General features: G+C 42.4%; 1 protein-coding gene across 1 annotated transcript in view; it reads left to right on the top strand.

Annotated features, from left to right (window-relative positions):
- abcc4 (ATP binding cassette subfamily C member 4 (PEL blood group)) overlaps positions 1–21,163 on the top strand; it is a 53,688-nt gene that overhangs the window by 10,253 nt on the left and 22,272 nt on the right. The window contains exons 4-13 of the mRNA XM_077199617.1: positions 260–484; positions 9,071–9,160; positions 10,549–10,712; positions 11,930–12,055; positions 14,089–14,338; positions 15,932–16,039; positions 17,101–17,190; positions 17,294–17,485; positions 18,444–18,538; positions 20,494–20,580. Of these exons, the coding sequence (XP_077055732.1) occupies positions 260–484; positions 9,071–9,160; positions 10,549–10,712; positions 11,930–12,055; positions 14,089–14,338; positions 15,932–16,039; positions 17,101–17,190; positions 17,294–17,485; positions 18,444–18,538; positions 20,494–20,580 (1,427 nt within the window). The remainder of the gene's footprint in view (positions 1–259; positions 485–9,070; positions 9,161–10,548; positions 10,713–11,929; positions 12,056–14,088; positions 14,339–15,931; positions 16,040–17,100; positions 17,191–17,293; positions 17,486–18,443; positions 18,539–20,493; positions 20,581–21,163) is intronic.

Here is a 21,163-nt window from a genome sequence, read left to right as displayed (position 1 = left end):
GTTTTTGATCCAATAATTAGAATCTCTGTTTTTTCAAAATTAAGTAGTAGGAAATTACTAGTCATCCAATTTTTTAAAACCAACTGTACATTCCATTAATTTTCTGTTCACAAAATAGCACGCAATATCAAAAAACATCAGATTATGGGGGAAAATATACATATTTCATAGAGCCCTAATCTGTACGTATGTAGAACAGGACAAAATATCAATTCTTTTACATTGTTATTATCTGATGTTTTACTGTTCCCCATTATAGGAGGTGATCAAGGTGATCCAACCAGTGTTTTTGGGACAACTCATTCGGTATTTTGAGAACTATGACCCCGATAACATGCCAGCTTTGTATGAAGCTTATGGATATGCAGCAGGTGTCTCTCTATCCACTCTGTTTCTGGCATTACTCCACCACCTCTACTTTTACCACGTCCTAAGAGCTGGAATGAAAATCCGCATTGCAATGTGTCACATGATCTACAGGAAGGTAAGATTTTCTTTAAAAAAAATGAAAAGCCTTCTAAGTAAGTGCTGAAGTGTTGCCAAGGTACAGTGTTAGTATCAAATGGTAGTGCCAATTATTTATTTAAAATAAAAAAACAATTACCATATTTGTATGCCATGTCTGGATTCTGATTTTCTTGGTATATATTTATATATATATATATTAAGGGTGTCAAAAAATTAATCGAAATTAATTCACAAACTCAAAAATCGAAATAAAAAATGGAATCGTCGATACTGCCACGCCCCCATGTCGCGCCCGTGATGGAAAGTTCGGATCGTTTTACTGACTCTATTGTTCAATCTCGTTCATCAAAATAAACTAATCTTTTTTCTAGTCATTTCGGGGGCTTTATATGTTATACTTTTAACAGGCAAATTCCCCGAACACATCCAACGGAATCTTGATCATATTCTGAATCAAGAAATCATTATAATGCAGTCAAAATTTGATGGCCGAGTGCGAGCGTGGGCGGTAATGCACTCACTCCTTGTGTGCGGGAGAGTAAAAAGATTCGCGGGACTCCCGCAAACTAGGGGTGGGCGAAATAGCCTCAAAATTCTATCACGATATTTCAAGAATATTTGCGATAATGATATTTATGACGATATAGAATTTTTTTTTGTTGTTATTGAAAATTTTCTTATGTTTATCTCGCCTAAATGTTTGCTCACTCATTGCGTTTTTACAATGTGGTAATTTTGTTGTTAAGAGTTTACACAACACAAGGAAGCTTGATTTCAATCTTTGAATTAAATGTTAAATGTGTGTAGGTCTAACACCAGTATTCAGAAATACTACAGAAACATAATAAAGTAATCAAATGTAAAATAACACACAGTCTTTTAGTTCTGTTTCCTGATTAAATTAAATACATAGGCTAATAATTCTCATACATTACAATTAGAGCTATCTTTTGTTGTTTTGACGACAACATTAATGACAGACATATAGCCTATGGCTGCTGTCACTTTTACAGCTAGTGCACGGATCCATTGCTGTTCTCTTACGAGAGGTTCTCTCGTATTCCGTAAGTTTAGCTTACGCTACGGGAAAGATTCATCTTCTCGAGATACTGAAGCCAAAAAATTATCCTTAATTTTGTATAACTTGTCAACGCAGTGCAGCAGCTAGCAGACCTAGAGCAGGCCATCTCGCGTGCTCATTGGCTGCCCTGCGGGCAACTGCTGCAGCCTACCAGTGCGCCCGGCGTGAAGTCACGCCCAATGAAGGGCGCCCGCGCCTTTATAGCGTCACAGCCCACCAGATAGGCGTGGCTTAGCGTATAAAATAGGGGCTGTAGGCTGAATTCTCTGATTTTTTGACTCTTCAGCGAGCTCTTCGCATCGCTGGATTTGAGAGAAGCCACCGCCGCCGTCGAACAGCGAACAGCCAGCTTAGGACAGCGCTGAGGAAGCCGGCCGTCTTCGCCACCTTCAGCCATCCGTGCGAGCTACGCTATCCGGCGACGTATCCTTTTTTGCAAATCATTCTAAAAGAGCAGCGAGCGTCTTTTTAAAGATGCCTCGCACTTCCTGCGGCTCGTGTAAAGCCCCGCTCAGCGCCGGAGACCGCCACCTGATCTGCGCTCTCTGCCTGGGCCTGGAACACGCAGAGCTCGCCCTCGCGTCCGGGGGCTGCGAGCTCTGTGAGGAGCTTCCGCTGTCGACCCTGCGGGCTCGACTCGAAGCGTTCAACACCACAGCAGTCACTCCGCCTCCTGTGGGACCGCGCAGAAAGAAGCGCCGTTCCCTGAGACAGCCGGAACCTGTGGCCACAGCGACGCGCTCGCCGGAGAACCTCCCTCGAGCCTCGCTCTCGCCTTCCCCACCTCTCCTCACTGACGCGCAGCTGCCGCTTGCGAGCCTCACTGCCGTCACTTCGGAGGATGAGTCCGTGGGACACGCCACAAAAGACTGCTGCTCTATCCTGGCATCAGACAGCGAGGAATGGTCGCTTCACTCCGCCTCCTCGTCAATCCAGGAATCCGCCCGTACCCGCGCTGGAGCTGACGCGGAACTTATGCGCCTGCTGACGCAAGCTGTCGACCGTCTCGGGCTCGAGTGGTCGCTGCCGAAGGAACCCGCGCCGAACAGGCTCGACGGCTGCTTCCTTCAAAGTCGCCGCCGCGCAGTTTCAGAAACCAGGCCCGCTCCATTCCTGCCGGAACTTCATGCGGAGCTGACGAAGTCGTGGAATTCGCCTTTTTCGGCTAGACTTCAGTCACAGGCCTCCGCGTCGCTCTCCCGAGTGGACGGCGCCGCCGAGAAAGGGTACACAGCGATTCCCCCTGTGGAAGAGGCGGTCGCAGCGCACCTTTGCCCGCCCTCCGCGAGATGGCGGTCACGGTCAGCCCTCCCGTCTAAAGCCTGCAGAGCCACTTCCGCCTTGGTCGGCCGCGCTTATGCCGCCTCCGGCCAGGCCGCGTCTGCTCTACACTCGATGGCTGTGCTTCAGATCCTGCAAGCCGACCTCCTCCGTGAATGGGATGAGAAGGGCCGGGACCCAGCTGCGGTTACGGATTTGAGAAGCGCGACGGATCTTTCTCTCCGGCGCCACCAAAGCTGCAGCCCAGGCCATCGGACGAGCCATGGCCGCGTTAACCGTGACGGAGAGGCACCTCTGGTTAACGCTCGCGGATATGAGGGAAACTGAGCGAGCCACCTTTCTGAATGCGCCGCTTTCCCCCACTGGTCTCTTCGGCCCAGCGGTGAACGGGATTGTTGACCGCTTCTCTATGGTGCAAAAGCCATGAACCTCTTCCTGCCGCGACGCTCGAGTTCCGCCACAGGCCGCTCTCGCGAGAGACAAAGCCAGCCTCCTGTGCGAACCAGCGTCCAGCACAGCCTCAGCATCAGCCTTCGCAGCGACGTCAGGGCGGCCGCCCTAGATCGCGCTCAGACAGCCGTCGCAGACCGCCGCCCCCCAGAGGGCCTCGGCAAAGGCTCACGCTGAAGTCTGAGCACGCGAAGCCCTCCTAACAGCGGGAGAGAAAAGACGCGCGTGTCCCGCTGCGGCCGGACCGCCGTCAAAGTTCATTTCCCTGTCAGTCCCCTTCGAACAGGCTACTGCAGTGGTTCAACTAGCAGCCAACGAGCCGGTTTATTCACCCTCTCGCCTGCACACAAACGCCGTTTTCACGGCGACCCAGAGAAATCTCAAAAAGAGTATAATGTCTGGTCCGGCTCACGCCGTCAGTGTTTTAAGTGTAGTGAATGTGCCCACGCCCCAGTGTTCACCCCTACACATAAGCACTCAAAATCCCGTGTCACTCACAGAGCACACTCTCATAAAGCGCAGAAAAGCCGCTCGAGTGTTGAATGTAAGAAATGTGTCCACAGGTCTGTGCCCACTATCTGCCCCGCTCTGTTACACGATCAAAAAAGCTTATGAACGTAAGTGTCGTGCCCGCCAGAGAGCGCTCACGCTTGCTAACACAAACCTTCCCCCGGGTCCCGCCTGTGCGTTTAAGTGTTATCACGAAACACAGGGCGTTAATAAAACGCTCCCCATCTACTATGATTGGGGCGTCAGATACAGTTGTAAGTCTCGTGCCCGCGTGCGCGCGCTCACGCTTACAGAGAGCTCTCCCGCCCAGAGCGCTGCTCGCGCGTCAAAGTGTGGCAAAAGTATGTTCCCCATCCCTTATGATCGGGACATCTCACATAAGTCAGCCGGTCTCGGCTGTCAGCGAGCGGCCATTGCCCAGAACCGAGAGCGCGCGCTCCGGTTCAGTTTCACAAGCCCGCAAATGGCGGCGGTCTGAACCCGGAGGCCATTCGCCCCCTGGCGGCTCACATAGCTGCGTGGGAAACTATCCCAGGGATTTCAGAATGGGTGTTGAGCACAATAAAGCAGGGCTATGCACTTCAATTCGTTCGCCGTCCTCCGCGCTTTCAAGCCCGGACCGCGACGATAGTGAATGCGGAAGTAGCACACCTACTTCACGCAGAAATAGCAAAGCTGCTGTGCAAAGGGGCTATAGAAAAGGTGCCGCCTTCTCTGAGCGAGTCAGGCTTTTACAGCCGATATTTTCTCGTACCCAAGAAGGACGGAGCCTTCAGACCTATCCTAGATCTGAGATATTTGAACAAAGTGCTTGTAAAAAGACCGTTCAAAATGCTTACGACCAGAAAAATCCTCGCGCACGTTCGCCCGAGGGACTGGTTTATTTCTCTAGATCTGAAGGATGCCTATTTTCAGATTCAGATAGTACCCCGTCACAGGCAATTTTTGAGATTCGCCTTCGACGGTCAGGCATATCAATACACCGTCCTGCCGTTCGGCCTGTCCCTAGCACCCCGTACATTTACAAAGTGCATGGACGCGGCGCTCGCCCCCCTGAGAAGTCAGGGGCTGCGCATAATGAACTATCTGGACGATTGGCTGATATTGGCACAGTCAGAGACAGAACTACTATCTCACAGAACAGTGCTTCTCAGTCATCTGGAAAGCTTGGGTCTCATGGTCAACTGGACCAAGAGCTCATTACTGCCCAGCCAGTCAATTTCCTTTTTAGGAATAGAACTGGACTCGGTGACCATGACGGCTCGTTTATCGACACAGCGCGCGCGCCGTGTTCGCCACCTAGCCGCATCTTTCCAGAAGGGCAGCTTTCTCCCTTTGAAAACATTTCAAAGGATGTTGGGCTGTATGGCATCAGCTGCAGCGGTGCTCCAGCTGGGCCTACTGCGCATGCGCCCGCTCCAACGCTGGTTGAACGCTCGCGCGCCTCGCCGCGCCTGGGTGTCTGGCGGCCAGAAAATCAGAGTGACTCAGACCTGCATAACAGCTCTGCAGCCCTGGTTAGTGGCCGATTGGTACCAGCATGGAGTAATGATGGGAACCATCTCTTATCGGAAGGTCATCTCGACAGACGCGTCCAACTCGGGTTGGGGCGCGCTGTTCGAGGGCAGACCAGCCTTTGGCCAGTGGTCAGACCAGGAGAAGGGTTTTCACATAAACTGTCTGGAAATGATAGCGGTCGAGAACGCGCTGAAGTGCTTCCTCCCGTTTATACAGGACCAGCATGTTCTTGTCCGCTCGGACAACACATCTGTGGTATCCTATGTAAACCGTCAGGGCGGTGTCAGATCCAGAAATCTCTGCAATCTGACGGAACGCCTCCTTATTTGGTCACAGACGAACCTGCGCTCGCTGAAGGCGGCGCATGTGCCTGGCCATTTGAACGACGGCCCAGACAGACTGTCCAGGGACAATGTTCCCCCAGGGGAATGGTCCCTGCACCCCCAAACGGTCCAGAAACTGTGGCGCCTATTCGGCAGAGCGGAAGTCGACCTGTTTGCGTCAAAAGACAACGCTCAATGCCCGATGTTCTTCTCGAGGGACGAGGACGCGCTGGCCCAGGTTTGGCCCAGCCTCCCGCTATATGCTTTCCCTCCGGTCTCTCTGTTGCCACAGGTGATCAAGAGGATCAGGGAAACGCGCCACTCGGTGCTCCTCATAGCCCCGCGTTGGGAGAATCAGACTTGGTTCCCGGAACTGGCACGGCTGTCACATACAGCTCCGTGGCCGATTCCGGTGAGGGCAGATCTCCTCTCTCAAGCTCGCGGCACGATCTGGCATCCCCATCCAGAGCGCTGGTCTCTGCATGCATGGTTGATCAACGGGTACTCGTTGCCCTGCCAGAAGGAGTGATGAACACGATCACGCAGTCTAGAGCCCCTTCCACGAGAAGGCTCTACGCGTCTAAATGGTCGGTGTTCTCTGGATGGTGCACCGACAGAGGTCTGGACCCGCGGACATGCGGGGTGGCGCATCTGCTCACTTTCCTACAAGAGCTGTTGGATAAGGGAAGATCCCCATCCACGCTCAAAGTTTACGTGGCGGCAGTAGCAGCATTCGCGGGATCGACGCACGGCCAGTCACTGGGAAGACATGAGTTGGTCATCCGCTTCCTTAGAGGAGCTAGAAGGATGAATCCGCCGCGCCCCCCGTCGGTTCCCATGTGGGATCTTTCACTGGTCCTCGAGGCCCTGAAAGCTTTTCCATTTGAACCACTAGACTCCGTGGAGTTGAAATATCTATCACTAAAAGCCGTTTTTCTGACTGCACTGTCGTCAGTAAAACGTGTAGGGGATCTGCCCGCGCTGACTGTCAGCGCGTCGTGTCTTGAGTTCGGACCAAATGACTCTAAAGTCATCCTCAGACCTAGACATGGTTATGTCCCTAAAGTGATGGGCACTCCATTCAGAGCGCAAGTTATTTCGCTGTCAGCTCTGCCAGGATCTGACAGCGAAAGTGATGTGAATCTCCTCTGCCCTGTCAGAGCGCTGAGGGTTTACATTACGCGCTCCGCCTCCTTCAGGCGTTCGGAACAGCTTTTCGTTTCGTTTGGTGGGCGCGCCAAGGGGCTTGCCTCCTCGAAACAGAGCCTGTCCAGATGGATAGTGGACGCTATAGCGGCAGCTTACGCGTCAAAAGGCCTGCAATGCCCTCTGGGCATCAGGGCTCATTCCACGAGAGGTGTGGCCTCGTCGTGGGCATGGTCCAGTGGAATTTCTATCCATGACATATGTGTAGCGGCGGGCTGGAGCTCCCCGTCTACCTTTGTCAGGTTTTATAACCTTAACCTTAAGTTCCTGCCTTGCAGGCTAAACTGTTGTCAGTCTGAAAAGAGGTGTATTCTGCCCAGATCTCCTGCTCAGATCACGTTCATGACTCAGCTCTCCTGGTTGAGCTGCACTAAGTAGGGTATGTGCCATATGACTATACAGACCGGCGCGCTGCTCTGTATTCCCTATGTGTGCTTATGTACAAGTGATGGCCCGCGTGGCTGGCCACCTTATTTTTTCCACTTATGGGGTTCCCCTTAAGCTCGGGGTCTCATGTGGATGCTTGGCGCGCACGGCGTTGACAAAGTGTTCCCGTAGCGTAAGCTAAACTTACGCAATACGAGAGAACCTCTCGTAAGAGAACGATACTCGGTTACTAACGTAACCTCGGTTCTCTCTAGAGAGGGAACGAGTATTGCGTAACCGGCCGTGCTCACGCCACGAGCGACTTCGCTTCAGTCGTCGAAAAACCAGAGAATTCAGCCTACAGCCCCTATTTTATACGCTAAGCCACGCCTATCTGGTGGGCTGTGACGCTATAAAGGCGCGGGCGCCCTTCATTGGGCGTGACGTCACGCCGGGCGCACTGGTAGGCTGCAGCAGTTGCCCGCAGGGCAGCCAATGAGCACGCGAGATGGCCTGCTCTAGGTCTGCTAGCTGCTGCACTGCGTTGACAAGTTATACAAAATTAAGGATAATTTTTTGGCTTCAGTATCTCGAGAAGATGAATCTTTCCCGTAGCGTAAGCTAAACTTACGCAATACTCGTTCCCTCTCTAGAGAGAACCGAGGTTACGTTAGTAACCGAGTATCGTTTTCATTATACTGTCTGTCACACTGTCACATGCGTTTTATACATAACCGACTGTGTTTATGAGTATACTTACCAAGAGCGGAAGTTTTACACAATTTTGCGTTTTCCCCCCATTAAAGCGATATAATCCGCGAAAAATAACTTTAGTTTCTCGCGAGCTGTAGGCTACTCTATGTATGCACGCAGTGCAACTCTCTCAGAGAGTGCGCGAGTAAATTAGCTTACTGGATAGTTTAAAACCGCTTGAATGTTTAAACTGATAAGAATTAAGAAGACTTGAAAATGATAAACTTTAGTTACGATGCACTGATGGCCCGATTGTGCAAGAGACCATTCAGTCATGTCCCGACTCCTAAACGCAGCCCCGCTGAACACTCAAGCTGTTTGTGAAATTGCTAAATCGTCATCGGAGGCTGACAGGCTGCTCTCGCGCTCAGACAGGTGTTGTTGTTGTGCGTGCTAGGGAACGTAAATGCGCCATACGTCATCGCGTCGCTATATCATTGATATCGCGATATGACACTTTTTTATCATGTAAAAATGTATACCCGGTATTATCGTGGACGGTATGATATGGCACACCCCTACCGCAAACTAGAAATATCTATGAATAAAACATAAAAACGAATACATTTTTTTCATCTGTTGCAGAAAAGCAACAAGAACAACTAAAACAAAATAGAAACGATTTACAGGCCAGAGTTTCTATTTATAACATGTTTATAGCGTTGAGCGATTTAGCCAATCACAGACATATGTGTTGATTTCTTGAACGCAATGACCAATCAGAAGCATTTAAGATAGACTCTCCTCACAGCTCAAAACGGACTTTTTGTTCAGTGCTGAATTCTGTAAGCTGGCAAATCCTCTAATTATAACAAACAAAGTGTAGGCTATATATTATGAAAGATTCATTGTGCAGTCAGCTTCATTGATAATAACAGAGATGTGTGAGATTGCGATGAACTGATGTCAGCTTTTTAGGAGCAACAGCAACTTGTGTATATATATATATATATATATATATATATATATATATATATATATATATATTAAATAAGGTGTCTGTAGATGTCAGCTATACAAATGACTTTATTATTATTAGTGTTTTTGGCTGGGCTGAGGGTAATTCCTTATCACAATTTCTCCTACAAACCTCTGGAATCTTTTCTTCTTGTAGGCGCTGTGCCTTAGTGCCACAGCTATGGGCCAGACCACCACAGGGCAGATTGTTAACCTTTTGTCGAATGACGTCAACAAGTTTGATGAGGTAGGAAATTTCCATAACTTCTTTGTCTTCCTCTGAAGTGTTATGGTCACAGGTTGTCCATTTCCTGTTTTTGAAGCAGGTCTTTATCAGTGTATTTTTTTTAATTATTTAAAGAATTGGACATGGCGCTTGTTTGGTCAGGGAATTGTTCAATTTCCAGTTAAAACAGCCAAAGGCAGCACGATTGATTTACTGTAAAAGGGCTTGTGTTACTGGGCGGGTTACAGACTGGCCAGTGTTCAGAGGTCTAAGAGAAATCACAAAATAGTCTGAACCTTTTGTGCATTTACAGCCGGACTCCAGATCATTAGGAAATTAAAATGATTAGTTAAACCGTTTTAAACTTTACCGATTCATTGTGGTTTCTGACATGCATAACTCACCAATTAAGTGGAGTTTCCCTCAAATGAGGTATCATGTCTTAACATTATATGATGGACAGTTATGTAAAGTGTTGGCTTTGTGGCATGCAACATTACTTTACAGATCTAAAGCAGCTCCATAAACCACACATGACATCATTTTTAACCATGTCAATTCTTGCTGAGCAGTTATTCTGTCTAATCAAAGTGGGAATGTCATTGTTATAAATTTGTCCGTTGAGGCGTTTCTCCTGTTTTCACCAGCAGACACCAGAGGGGTTCTATGAAGAATTACAGGAAGTTCTGTTTTTGTTCAGGCCCTGTTACCCAAAATTAGTTCTTTGAAGTTCAAGCTCCTTTTGTGGATTCTAAAATAATCTCTTGGGCTGTTTAAAATCTACAAATGCAGTACATTGTGTATTACACTAAATGATTTCCACATGAACTACAACATGCAAGCGTCATTGTTGTGTGCCACTCTTAAAAGTTTAAATAAATGAACACTGATGCATTTTAATATGGCATCCAGAGTTTGATTTTTTGATTTTTTTTAATAAGATTTTTACTTTTATTTAGCAAGGTTGCATTAAATTGATCAAAAGTTACAGTAAAGACATTTAAAATGTTACAAAAGATTTCAGTTTTAAATAAATGCTGTTTTGTTTTTGTTTTTGTTTTTTTACTTTATTCATCAAATAATCAAAAAAAAAGCATCACTGTTTTCACAAATATTATTTATATTACGTATTAATACATTAAGCAGCACAACTGGTTTTGAGATTGATAAAAATAAGAAATGTTTCCTGAGCATCAAAACAAAATATTTGAATTGTTTATGAAGGATCGTGACAGCGAAGACTTGGAGTAATGATAAATATTTAAAATCTTTGAATGGTAAATGCCCCAAAACAAACATGATGTTGCTATAGTGCCACATCAAAACCCCATGGTAATAAAATAGTACTTTCTTTTTTTTTTTGATAATGAAATAATTGTGTGCTGTTTTGTTTATGTTTGTATTCCCAGGTGACTATTTTTCTGCACTTCCTGTGGGTAGGGCCTCTTCAAGCCGCAGCTGTGATTGGTCTGCTTTGGCAAGAGATCGGACCATCATGCCTTGCAGGCATGGCAGTTTTGGTCTTTCTTATGCCACTTCAGACCATGTTTGGGAAACTGTTTTCCAAGTACAGGTACAATCTCAGGATTACTCCTGACAGGGATTTTTTTTTTTTTTTATTGGATCAGAAAAAATTAATCGTGAGAAAGTCACAAGATGCTCCTCATGTAGACTTCAGAATCATATGTAAGACACATTTATTATCTCTTAAAAACCTTTGTAAAAAAACTTGGCCCTTTATATTTTTAACAAGCTGTAATTTCAATTATTTTAGTTTTTCAAAAATCGCACTTTCCATGTAAATAAATTACACAAGCACAGATTTACGTTATCTGGAAATTATTAAAAGCACAAAGAACTTTGCATGCAGAAGATGATTTATTTTTCTGTTACAGTAGTTATTCTGTCCATAATGAGATGTTAATCATCTCCAAGCAAGTAATTTATAAGAATTTATTGTGTTCAGTCTTAAGTTACCACAGTGCTCAAACACGACGAGTCAGAGTCACACATTCAACCACATGCTCTTTCCTTCAGGGGTTATGCAGTCTTTCTGTGTGAGGTTAGAGGAGCTTTTGTGTCACGTAATATGATTTTAAAGAAAACTTTCCTTTAAAAAAATCATGTTACTTCAAACGAAAAATAATACATGCATAATATTATGATAAATACTTGAGAGATAAAAGGTTAAATATTTGAGTTTCTCAATTTTAAACTTGAATGTTAAAGTAAACTCTCTTTTATAATAAATAAAGGTGTTAAATCAGGAAAATGTATTTTGCCTTTCAAAGTTCCCTAAAGAAAACAATGCCCTCAATTCTCCTGTCATCACAATCACTTCAAATATTTATGCAATTTTAATTTTTTATTAAAATACAATTTATTAAAGGCCAGAACAGGCGAATGACAGTATGAAAATCGAAAAATGTAATCTTTAGATTTTCACAACCTTAATCATTATTATTTTAACATTTTAATTCAGAATTTCTTGCATTTTTAGAAGTTAATTAGCAAGTCCAAAGCTTATCCAACTTTTTCATTTTCTTGTAGAAATGTTAGTATCAGCTCACATCGCGCACAATATCAAAAATCCATTTCAATGTTGAACAGGGCCATGGTCAGATCCAATTCTAGGTTGTGTAATGTGTTTTAACACAGATGAAACCTATTTTTAAGAAGTTAATTTCTTTGCTCCTAATTGCAGGATCACCCAATATATTTTAGAATATAGCCCAAAAACTCTGTCTGTTTCTCTCTGTCTCACTCTCCGTCTGTTTCTCTCTCGGACAGGAGTAAGACCGCAGCCTTAACTGACAATAGGATACGTACGATGAATGAGGTGGTATCCGGTATTCGTATAATCAAGATGTACGCCTGGGAGAAGCCATTCGCAACGCTGGTTACTGATGTACGAAGGTAAATTATATACTGTGGGCTTATTTAGTCTTCTTATACAACTATGGCTCTGACATGGGTCAGCAGAATTCTTCACTGAAGCCAGCACATTGCCAAAGGATTTATGGGCTTTGATGATTTATTTTGATTTAAAGTCTTAAAATGACTTATTTTTAAAGGTCTGTAAAATCTTAGGTCAATCAAGGAAGTGACAGAACATGCCTGTGCAGTTAAAATGGATTTGTTGTTCATGTGGCTATATAAACGTTTTTTCCAGTTTAACCAACTTTCTCAGCAAAAGTCTCCTAAAACTGTTGCTCTGCCGTGACAGTAGTTGACATGAATATGAAAACTGACTATAGAAGAGAATACACAGCATACACAATCCAATGCCAAAACATCACATGACTAGAACTGGTTGTTCACATTCTTTCATACAGTAGTATGGTGGTTCAGTAAATTGCAGCATGTCAAAAACTTAAAGGAGCCGTATAAGATTGTGGCCAAAACTGGTACTGCAATCACTTTCAAATTACTGTAGAGCGGTGTATCCCCTCCCCCTCCTCCCTGTCTCGAGGTTCCCAGATAGGCTGCAGGATCCAGCAGGAACGTAGGCTGCTAAAAGAGGCTTTTTCTGTTAATTATGTTTATGCTTCAAATGAGAGATTTGCAAAGTAATTATATATCGCAAAAATGTACTAATGGCGATTAGCCAAATATAATCGTAAAGATGTACGCTCGTATGTGACAGTAAGTTACATTGTTAGAACAGTAGCTGTTAGTCTAACTTGTAACGGTAGGTATCTGTCATTAACGTAAGTGCAAGCACAAGCCTCTATCACTGTGTGTAACCGATATACACACAGATATACTGTGAATAAACCGATATACTGTGCGTAAAGATACAGCTATTCATTTAGCTGACGCTATAAGTGAAAGCGACCAGCTGTATTTTTTAGCTTACCCTGCAGTACACATCCATAACGCTAAAATATGTGATGTGAAAGATTTCATGTCATTCTATTATTTTTGGCTGTAGAACTTGCATGATAAACAATAATGGGCGTGCTAATGTTGTTTTCCTCAGCGTCATATCATAATGACAAAGAGACGGGCTCTTATAATGCATTGCTAATGTTAGCAATGACGACTCGCCGTTTTTATTACCCAAGCAATTCCTTACCTTTTCAATTCGATGACCCACCTCCTCCATATGAGCGTAACGTTACTTTGCACGAACATGCATAACTTTGTTCGACTGTCATGAATATTTGAAATGTCCATTTACATCAAGTACAAGTTAGCCAAACATAGATGAATCTTACCTGTCCAGAAATTCTCCGTTTTCAGCCGTCTCCATCTTTCAAAGGCATCTCCTATACAGATCCTTGTTTTATTTCGGACTTTGTCATAAAGTATTTCGGATTCATAACGAGTTTTTTTTGGTTTCGCAACGTTAGACGTTTTTTTTTTTTATCCGATTCCGACACGTTTGTAGCTGCAGCTGTGGTAACTAGAGCAGAGCAGGCAACCCGGATGCCGCAACACTACTGACTTCGTGATTGGTAGATAGGTGGAGGGTGGCGCATCAGACCAAAACACAACATGACAACATCAACATCAGTTGAGGGCTGCAACTTCACTTTTTAAATGACAATATCCTGGCCGGACTACTGTTGTCAGTGATATAAGTATTTGAAATGAACATGATTTCTTAATGTCTAGTGACATATCAGGGCCATTTTATGATTAATTGAAATAAATTTCTTATATACAGCTCCTTTAATGTGTTAAATAATGTGTATTAAATTTAGAAGCCATGATATCTCACATAAGCTTTAACCTTTCAGTGCCAAAAACAATGCTTCTTTTAATATTATCTGTGGTTTTGCATTTGATCTGTCTTTTTAACTTTCTTTTTAAAGACAGAATTAATTTTTATTCTGCAAACTGACCTTGTGAAGTACTATGCAAAGCCGTCCAGCTCTAGTACTTAATATACTTGTGATTCTCTAGCATGATTGGATAAAGCAATTATTTTTTGTTTCTTGTAGGAAGGAGATCTCAAAAATCATGAATAGCTCTTACCTCCGTGGGCTGAACATGGCCTCGTTCTTCACGGCGAATAAAATCATCCTGTTTGTGACCTTCACCGTGTACGTGCTAGTGGGCAACACCATCTCTGCCAGTCGTGTGTTTGTGGCCGTGTCGCTGTACAGTGCCGTCCGCCTCACCGTTACTCTGTTCTTCCCCTCTGCTATCGAGAAAGTGTCTGAGACTGCCATCAGCATCCGGAGGATCAAGGTACAACCTCTATCGTTAGGAAAACTGTCTCAGTGAAGTTACGCTGTTCCGACGGTCATGGAAAACCTACAGTTGTTTCTGGGAAAGTCAAGGAAATTATTACAATCTCGAAAAGAACAAACTAGAGCATACTACGCAATATTGTATCCCAGAATGTAATGCGTTTATCTGTTTTATGTCTATTATTTTATCCCTGCCAAAATATGAGAGTTTGACAATCATTTTTATAAAAAATTTAAATTTCTAAGTTGACAAATGGACGCCACTAACATGCAACATGGTGTCCAAGAAGTCTCTTCATGTTTTATTTTCATAATGTATTGTTTTGCCATGACAATTTTTTTTTATTCAAAAATGTATTAATATGCAAGAATGGGGCAAAAACAGGTTTTGTTGGGCAAAAAGTTGTAGGGCCTGGACATTGGCACACATTTTAAGATTTGATTCAGTTTTAAAGTGCCCCTATTATGCTATTTTAAAGGCTCTTAATTTTGTTTTTGAGGGTCTACTACAGCAGGTTTACATGCATCTAAGGTCAAAAAAACTTTAATTTTCTCATGATATAAATTGCACATCACCACATTTTTAAACGAATGACGGATGGATCAGTCTCTCTAAATCCCTCCTTTCCATGAGCTACTTCCTAAGTCCTCAGCGATTGTACATTTTGTAAAAGACCGTAATGATGACATCGATTTTACCATATCAATGCGACCGTGAATCCGATGATGAAACTGGAAGAACTAGTTATTCAAACTGAATCTCCATCTCAAGATCCCCATTTTGATCCGTCATAGATCCCCACTTTGAAAAACCTGTCGTTCGCTGAGCCTGGTGTCAATAAAAACTTTTATTGGACTAACAAGGAAGTTTTCAGTTCTGAAACTTACAGGATATTCTTATAGTATGAAGACCTCCTGTATGTCAAAAGCTCAAGGAAAATTTGATTTCTCAGTTCATCACCCCTTTAATGTCCTTACCGGTGCCCCAGTTTGTGTACACGATATACTGATACACCCATAGTTTATGAAGTTTTGTACATGAACTGAAAACAGCATAGACTAAAAGATAGATTCTTGGGATTTAAGAATCGATTCCGGTTCATCAAAATGAGATTCAGTTAAAATCGAGAGGTCTATATTTCCAACCAAATCTTGCACATTAGAAAAGTATATATAAACAACTTTCAATACAAATAACAAATAAATGAAACGTTAAGACTATTTGCCACAAGTAATAGCATATAAATCTCTGTCTCCTCTGGTTGTGCTGAAGGTATCATTTTCAGGGTTAATTTTAGATCTAGTCTAAAGTTTCCACTGACGCAGCTACTATTGCATAAGTCTAACATGAGCGTGCAGATTTTGTAATCATGGAGTGTCTGTTTAGAAAAAGCTGATTATATTTATTTGGTGATTTGAACACAGTGAACTAATAATTTCTTCTGCTTGCTGGACAATCCTAATTTGGGTTAACCACAGAAACTCCTAAGTACTGCGACTACACTGTCAGAGTGTTATTACAGCAGTTTTTTTGTGCGATGAACTTGTGTTCATGTATCATAAGCATCTGTGGTTTGTCTTTCTCGTGCAGAAGTTCCTCTTGCTCGATGAGCTTGTGAGAACCAATGTCCCCTTTTCTCAGGAGGAGAAGAAAGAGGCATCTGTGGAGATTCAGGATCTCATATGCTACTGGGACAAGGTGAGTTCAGTGTATCTAAATGTATAAAGTACACACACACACACCTTACCCGGAGTTTTACTCTTGGAAATGCAGATCTACAAGCTGATATAGTGCCCATCAAGCAGTGGAAGTTTTATCTTGATCCCAAAAGCATAGTGTCTTTTTATTTATTTATTTTTTTTCCTTATGTATTTTATCAAATGTTTTTGTAATAGATGTATTAATTATTGTAGATGTTGTTTGTTTTACATTTTGTTGATACTTGCAATATCATGATCAAATGGACAGCAATATTGTTTAATCGACTAGTCGAATAGTCTCACACATCCCTAAATATTAAGTGTATAGAAATTAACACATTTATAGTGATATATTTATGTATGTATTAAATACTCAATGAAATGGCTCAAGAAGTGCCGTTTTCTTCCCATTATGTATGTTTTCAGCTGGTTAAAAAACGCGTTGGTGGACACGCGGCCTAAGAGGGAGGGGATATCAGTGTTTTGGTCCATTTTCTTGGAAGAAAGACTCAATTTCTTTTTTGCTAATTTTGGCAACTTTAAGAGGTCAAAAGCAGATGACCTCAAAATAACCTTTTATAGATGTTATAGATATAACATTTTAATTTAATAATGAAATAAGTTCAATATAAATTGGATTTAGAGTGCATGTACACAATCGTTCAAAAGTTTGGAGTTAGTACCATTTTTTCTAATGTTTTTGAAAGAAGTCTCTTCTGCTCATCAAAGTTGAATTTATTTGATTAAAAAAAGCAGTAATTGTAAAATATGATTACAATATAAAATGACTGTTTTCTGTTCAATATATTTAAAATATAATTTATTCCTGTGGTGCAAAGCTGAATTTTCAGCATCATTACTCCAGTCTTCAGTGTCACATGATCCTTCAGAATTCATTCTAATATGCTGTTTTGTTGCGTTTTTGTTCAGAATACTTTGTTGAATAATAATTTCGAAAGAACAAAATGTATTTGAAATACATATTTGTTGTAACAAAGGGTTTCACTTTCCCCCCTTTTTGCATGTTAAGACTAATATATTCTCCTTTCTACTTGACAGACTCTGGATGCTCCAACATTACAAAATCTGTCTTTTACTGTGAAGCCAGGTCAACTTCTGGCTGTTATTGGTCCTGTGGGGGCTGGAAAGGTCAGTCACAATAATTTCATTTTTCCCAAGCATGCCAATTAAAATAGTGATCATGTCCAACCACAAGTGTTATTAGTTCCTAATCATGACCTGTATCCTGCAGTCCTCTCTCCTCAGCTCTGTTCTGGGGGAGCTTCCAGCAGAAAAGGGTGTTATAAAGGTTAAAGGTGAGCTGACGTATGCCTCACAGCAGCCTTGGGTTTTTCCGGGGACCATTCGGAGCAACATACTCTTCGGAAAGGAGCTGCAGCCCCAGCGATATGAGAGGGTCCTTAAAGCCTGTGCGCTCAAAAGGGTAAGACGCTTATTAGTTATTCATCCATCACACTCTTGCCTTTCTGAGCTTATCCATCTACTTCCAGATTCAATTCTCAGTATGTTTCTTTAATGTGTACTTTGTTTTCTAATCAGGATCGTCAAATGAATTAAGTACACATGCTGATTATTTAATTTAAACGATTAAGTACATACTGTTTACACTGTCTTTAAAAGTTTGGGCTCTGTGAGACATTTTAATGTTTTTTAAAACAAGTCTCTTATTCCACCAAGGCTACATTTTATTTGATGAAAAATAGTACAAACGGTAACATTGTGAAATATTATTAAAATTTTAAATAACTGTTTTCTATTATTCTAATATGCTGATTTGGTGCTCAAGGAGGAATTTCTTATTATCAATGTTGAAAACAGTTTTGGTGCTTAACATTATTTGTGGAAAATGTAATACATTTTTGTTCAGGATTTTTTGATGAATAGAAAGTTCACCATTTATTTGAAACTGAAATATTTTGTAACATCATAAATGTATTTACACTTACTTTCAATCAATTTAATGCATCTTTGCTGAAAAAAGGTATTCATTTCTTTCAGAAAGAGCTTACTGACTGTAAACTTTTGAAAAGTAGTGTATTTGCTGAGAGCCTCCAAAGATGATAATTCAAAGACTTTACATTTTTGTGTTAGAAGAAAGCATTTTAATAGACAATTTTTTTGTTGGTCTGTGTACACATGCAGACTGATGTATTTGGCTGTTGTTGTATTTTGCATTTTTAGTGTCATTTTCTATTTATGTATCGAGGTTATTTGTTAAGTACATAAAAAAACATTATTGCCGTCAAATAACACTAAATTGACAGCACTAGTTTTAGTATTTGTAGCTCACTCCAAAGCTATATACTGTTGACTTTAAATTGACATCTACACCAGCATAAAGCTAAAGTTATTATATCTGTACTGGTCTCTGTGTCGTATAGGACATGGAGCTGCTTCCTGATGGCGATTTGACTGTGATCGGTGACCGAGGAGCAACTCTCAGTGGAGGGCAGAAAGCTCGAGTCAACCTGGCCAGGTATCCCAACCTGTTAACTCAACCATTATTCCTCTTCATTATTCAGTAATACAATTAAACACAAGCCCTTTCCTAACCTTAATGGATACATTAGTGTGAGCAAAAAAAGAAAGAAAAGAAAAATATATCATGCATAATGTGCATTCAGAAGACTGCATCTTGGACATACTGATTATTTAATGTAAACAATGACATTTTGTAAGGTGTATAATATAGTGGGAAAAAATCAAACCATAAGCCATTTCTAAATAAACAAACTGGCATATACAGGTCCTTCTCAAAAAATTAGCATATTGTGATAAAGTTCATTATTTTCCATAATGTAATGATAAAAATTAAACTTTCATATATTTTAGATTCATTGCACACCAACTGAAATATTTCAGGTCTTTTATTGTTTTAATACTGATGATTTTGGCATACAGCTCATGAAAACCCAAAATTCCTATCTCAAAAAATTAGCATATTTCATCCGACCAATAAAATAAGTGTTTTTAATACAAAAAAAAAAGTCAACCTTCAAATAATTATGTTCAGTTATGCACTCAATACTTGGTCGGGAATCCTTTTGCAGAAATGACTGCTTCAATGCGGCATGGCATGGAGGCAATCAGCCTGTGGCACTGCTGAGGTGTTATGGAGGCCCAGGATGCTTCGATAGTGGCCTTAAGCTCATCCAGAGTGTTGGGTCTTGCGTCTCTCAACTTTCTCTTCACAATATCCCACAGATTCTCTATGGGGTTCAGGTCAGGAGAGTTGGCAGGCCAATTGAGCACAGTAATACCATGGTCAGTAAACCATTTACCAGTGGTTTTGGCACTGTGAGCAGGTGCCAGGTCGTGCTGAAAAATGAAATCTTCATCTCCATAAAGCTTTTCAGCAGATGGAAGCATGAAGTGCTCCAAAATCTCCTGATAGCTAGCTGCATTGACCCTGCCCTTGATAAAACACAGTGGACCAACACCAGCAGCTGACATGGCACCCCAGACCATCACTGACTGTGGGTACTTGACACTGGACTTCATTTTGGCATTTCCTTCTCCCCAGTCTTCCTCCAGACTCTGGCACCTTGATTTCCGAATGACATGCAAAATTTGCTTTCATCTGAAAAAAGTACTTTGGACCACTGAGCAACAGTCCAGTGCTGCTTCTCTGTAGCCCAGGTCAGGCGCTTCTGCCGCTGTTTCTGGTTCAAAAGTGGCTTGACCTGGGGAATGCGGCACCTGTAGCCCATTTCCTGCACACGCCTGTGCACGGTGGCTCTGGATGTTTCTACTCCAGACTCAGTCCACTGCTTCCGCAGGTCCCCCAAGGTCTGGAATCGGTCCTTCTCCACAATCTTCCTCAGGGTCCGGTCACCTCTTCTCGTTGTGCAGCGTTTTTTGCCACACTTTTTCCTTCCCACAGACTTCCCACTGAGGTGCCTTGATACAGCACTCTGGGAACAGCCTATTTGTTCAGAAATTTCTTTCTGTGTCTTACCCTCTTGCTTGAGGGTGTCAATGATGGCCTTCTGGACAGCAGTCAGGTCGGCAGTCTTACCCATGATTGCGGTTTTGAGTAATGAAACAGGCTGGGAGTTTTTAAAAGCCTCAGGAATCTTTTGCAGGTGTTTAGAGTTAATTAGTTGATTCAGATGATTAGGTTAATGGCTTGTTTAGAGACCCTTTTCATGATATGCTAATTTTTTGAGATATGAATTTTGTGTTTTCATGAGCTGTATGCCAAAATCATCAGTATTAAAACAATAAAAGACCTGAAATATTTCAGTTGGTGTGCAATGAATCTAAAATATATAAAAGTTTCATTTTTATCATTACATTATGGAAAATAATGAACTTTATCACAATATGCTAATTTTTTGAGAAGGACCTGTATTTGCTAATAGGAAGTGTATATTTTGGAGCTGTTTTATTAGATTTTTAAGCAGACCTGTTACTGTCTGTGGGTTTTAGGGCTGTGTATCAGGATGCTGACATTTACCTGTTGGATGATCCATTGAGTGCGGTGGATGCTGAAGTGGGCAGACACCTGTTTGAACAGTAAGTCTTTACTCTTCACGGATCCTGTTGCCTTTTCTGTTGCTCTTCACTCTGTTCTTTTCCATAAAATAAGAGCTTTTAGTGTTTAGGGGCGGTCAAACTCCATAAAGGGCCAAATAAACCATAAAAGCTTCATGAAAGTAGTTCATATTACACATCAAGACACTAGTGATGGGAAGTCCGATTCTTTTCCTCGAACTGGATCTTTTGGACGGTTCGTTTCAATGAATAGGCTCAAAAAACAATTCACCAGTTTGTCTACGTACAGTAATCACGCAAAGATGTGACGTATACAATAATGATGTGAACCCTCACCCTTTTACCTAAACCATTAGAAACCATTAAAAAAAAACTAATTTCGCTCCGAGTCAACTGCTCGGTTTACGCATGCTCATATTAGCAGCTCATCAGTTCTTCACAGACATGTCCAACTCTGAACTGTTTCTTTAGATCAGTGTACAGGAACTGTTTCTTTAGATCAGTGTACAGGTGACTCGATAACTGTTGTAACCATTAAAGTACACTGATAGCAGCTTTCTCTCGAGTACAGACTCGGTTGAGTCTTGACTCGAGAGAAAGCTGC

Source organism: Siphateles boraxobius, unplaced genomic scaffold (assembly GCF_051911475.1).
Source record: "Siphateles boraxobius isolate OS27281-9 unplaced genomic scaffold, OSU_SipBor_1 41, whole genome shotgun sequence".
Lineage (NCBI taxonomy): Eukaryota > Metazoa > Chordata > Actinopteri > Cypriniformes > Leuciscidae > Siphateles > Siphateles boraxobius.
The sequence above is the reverse complement of the archived record's forward strand: the minus strand, read 5'-3'. Positions and strand labels throughout refer to the sequence as shown.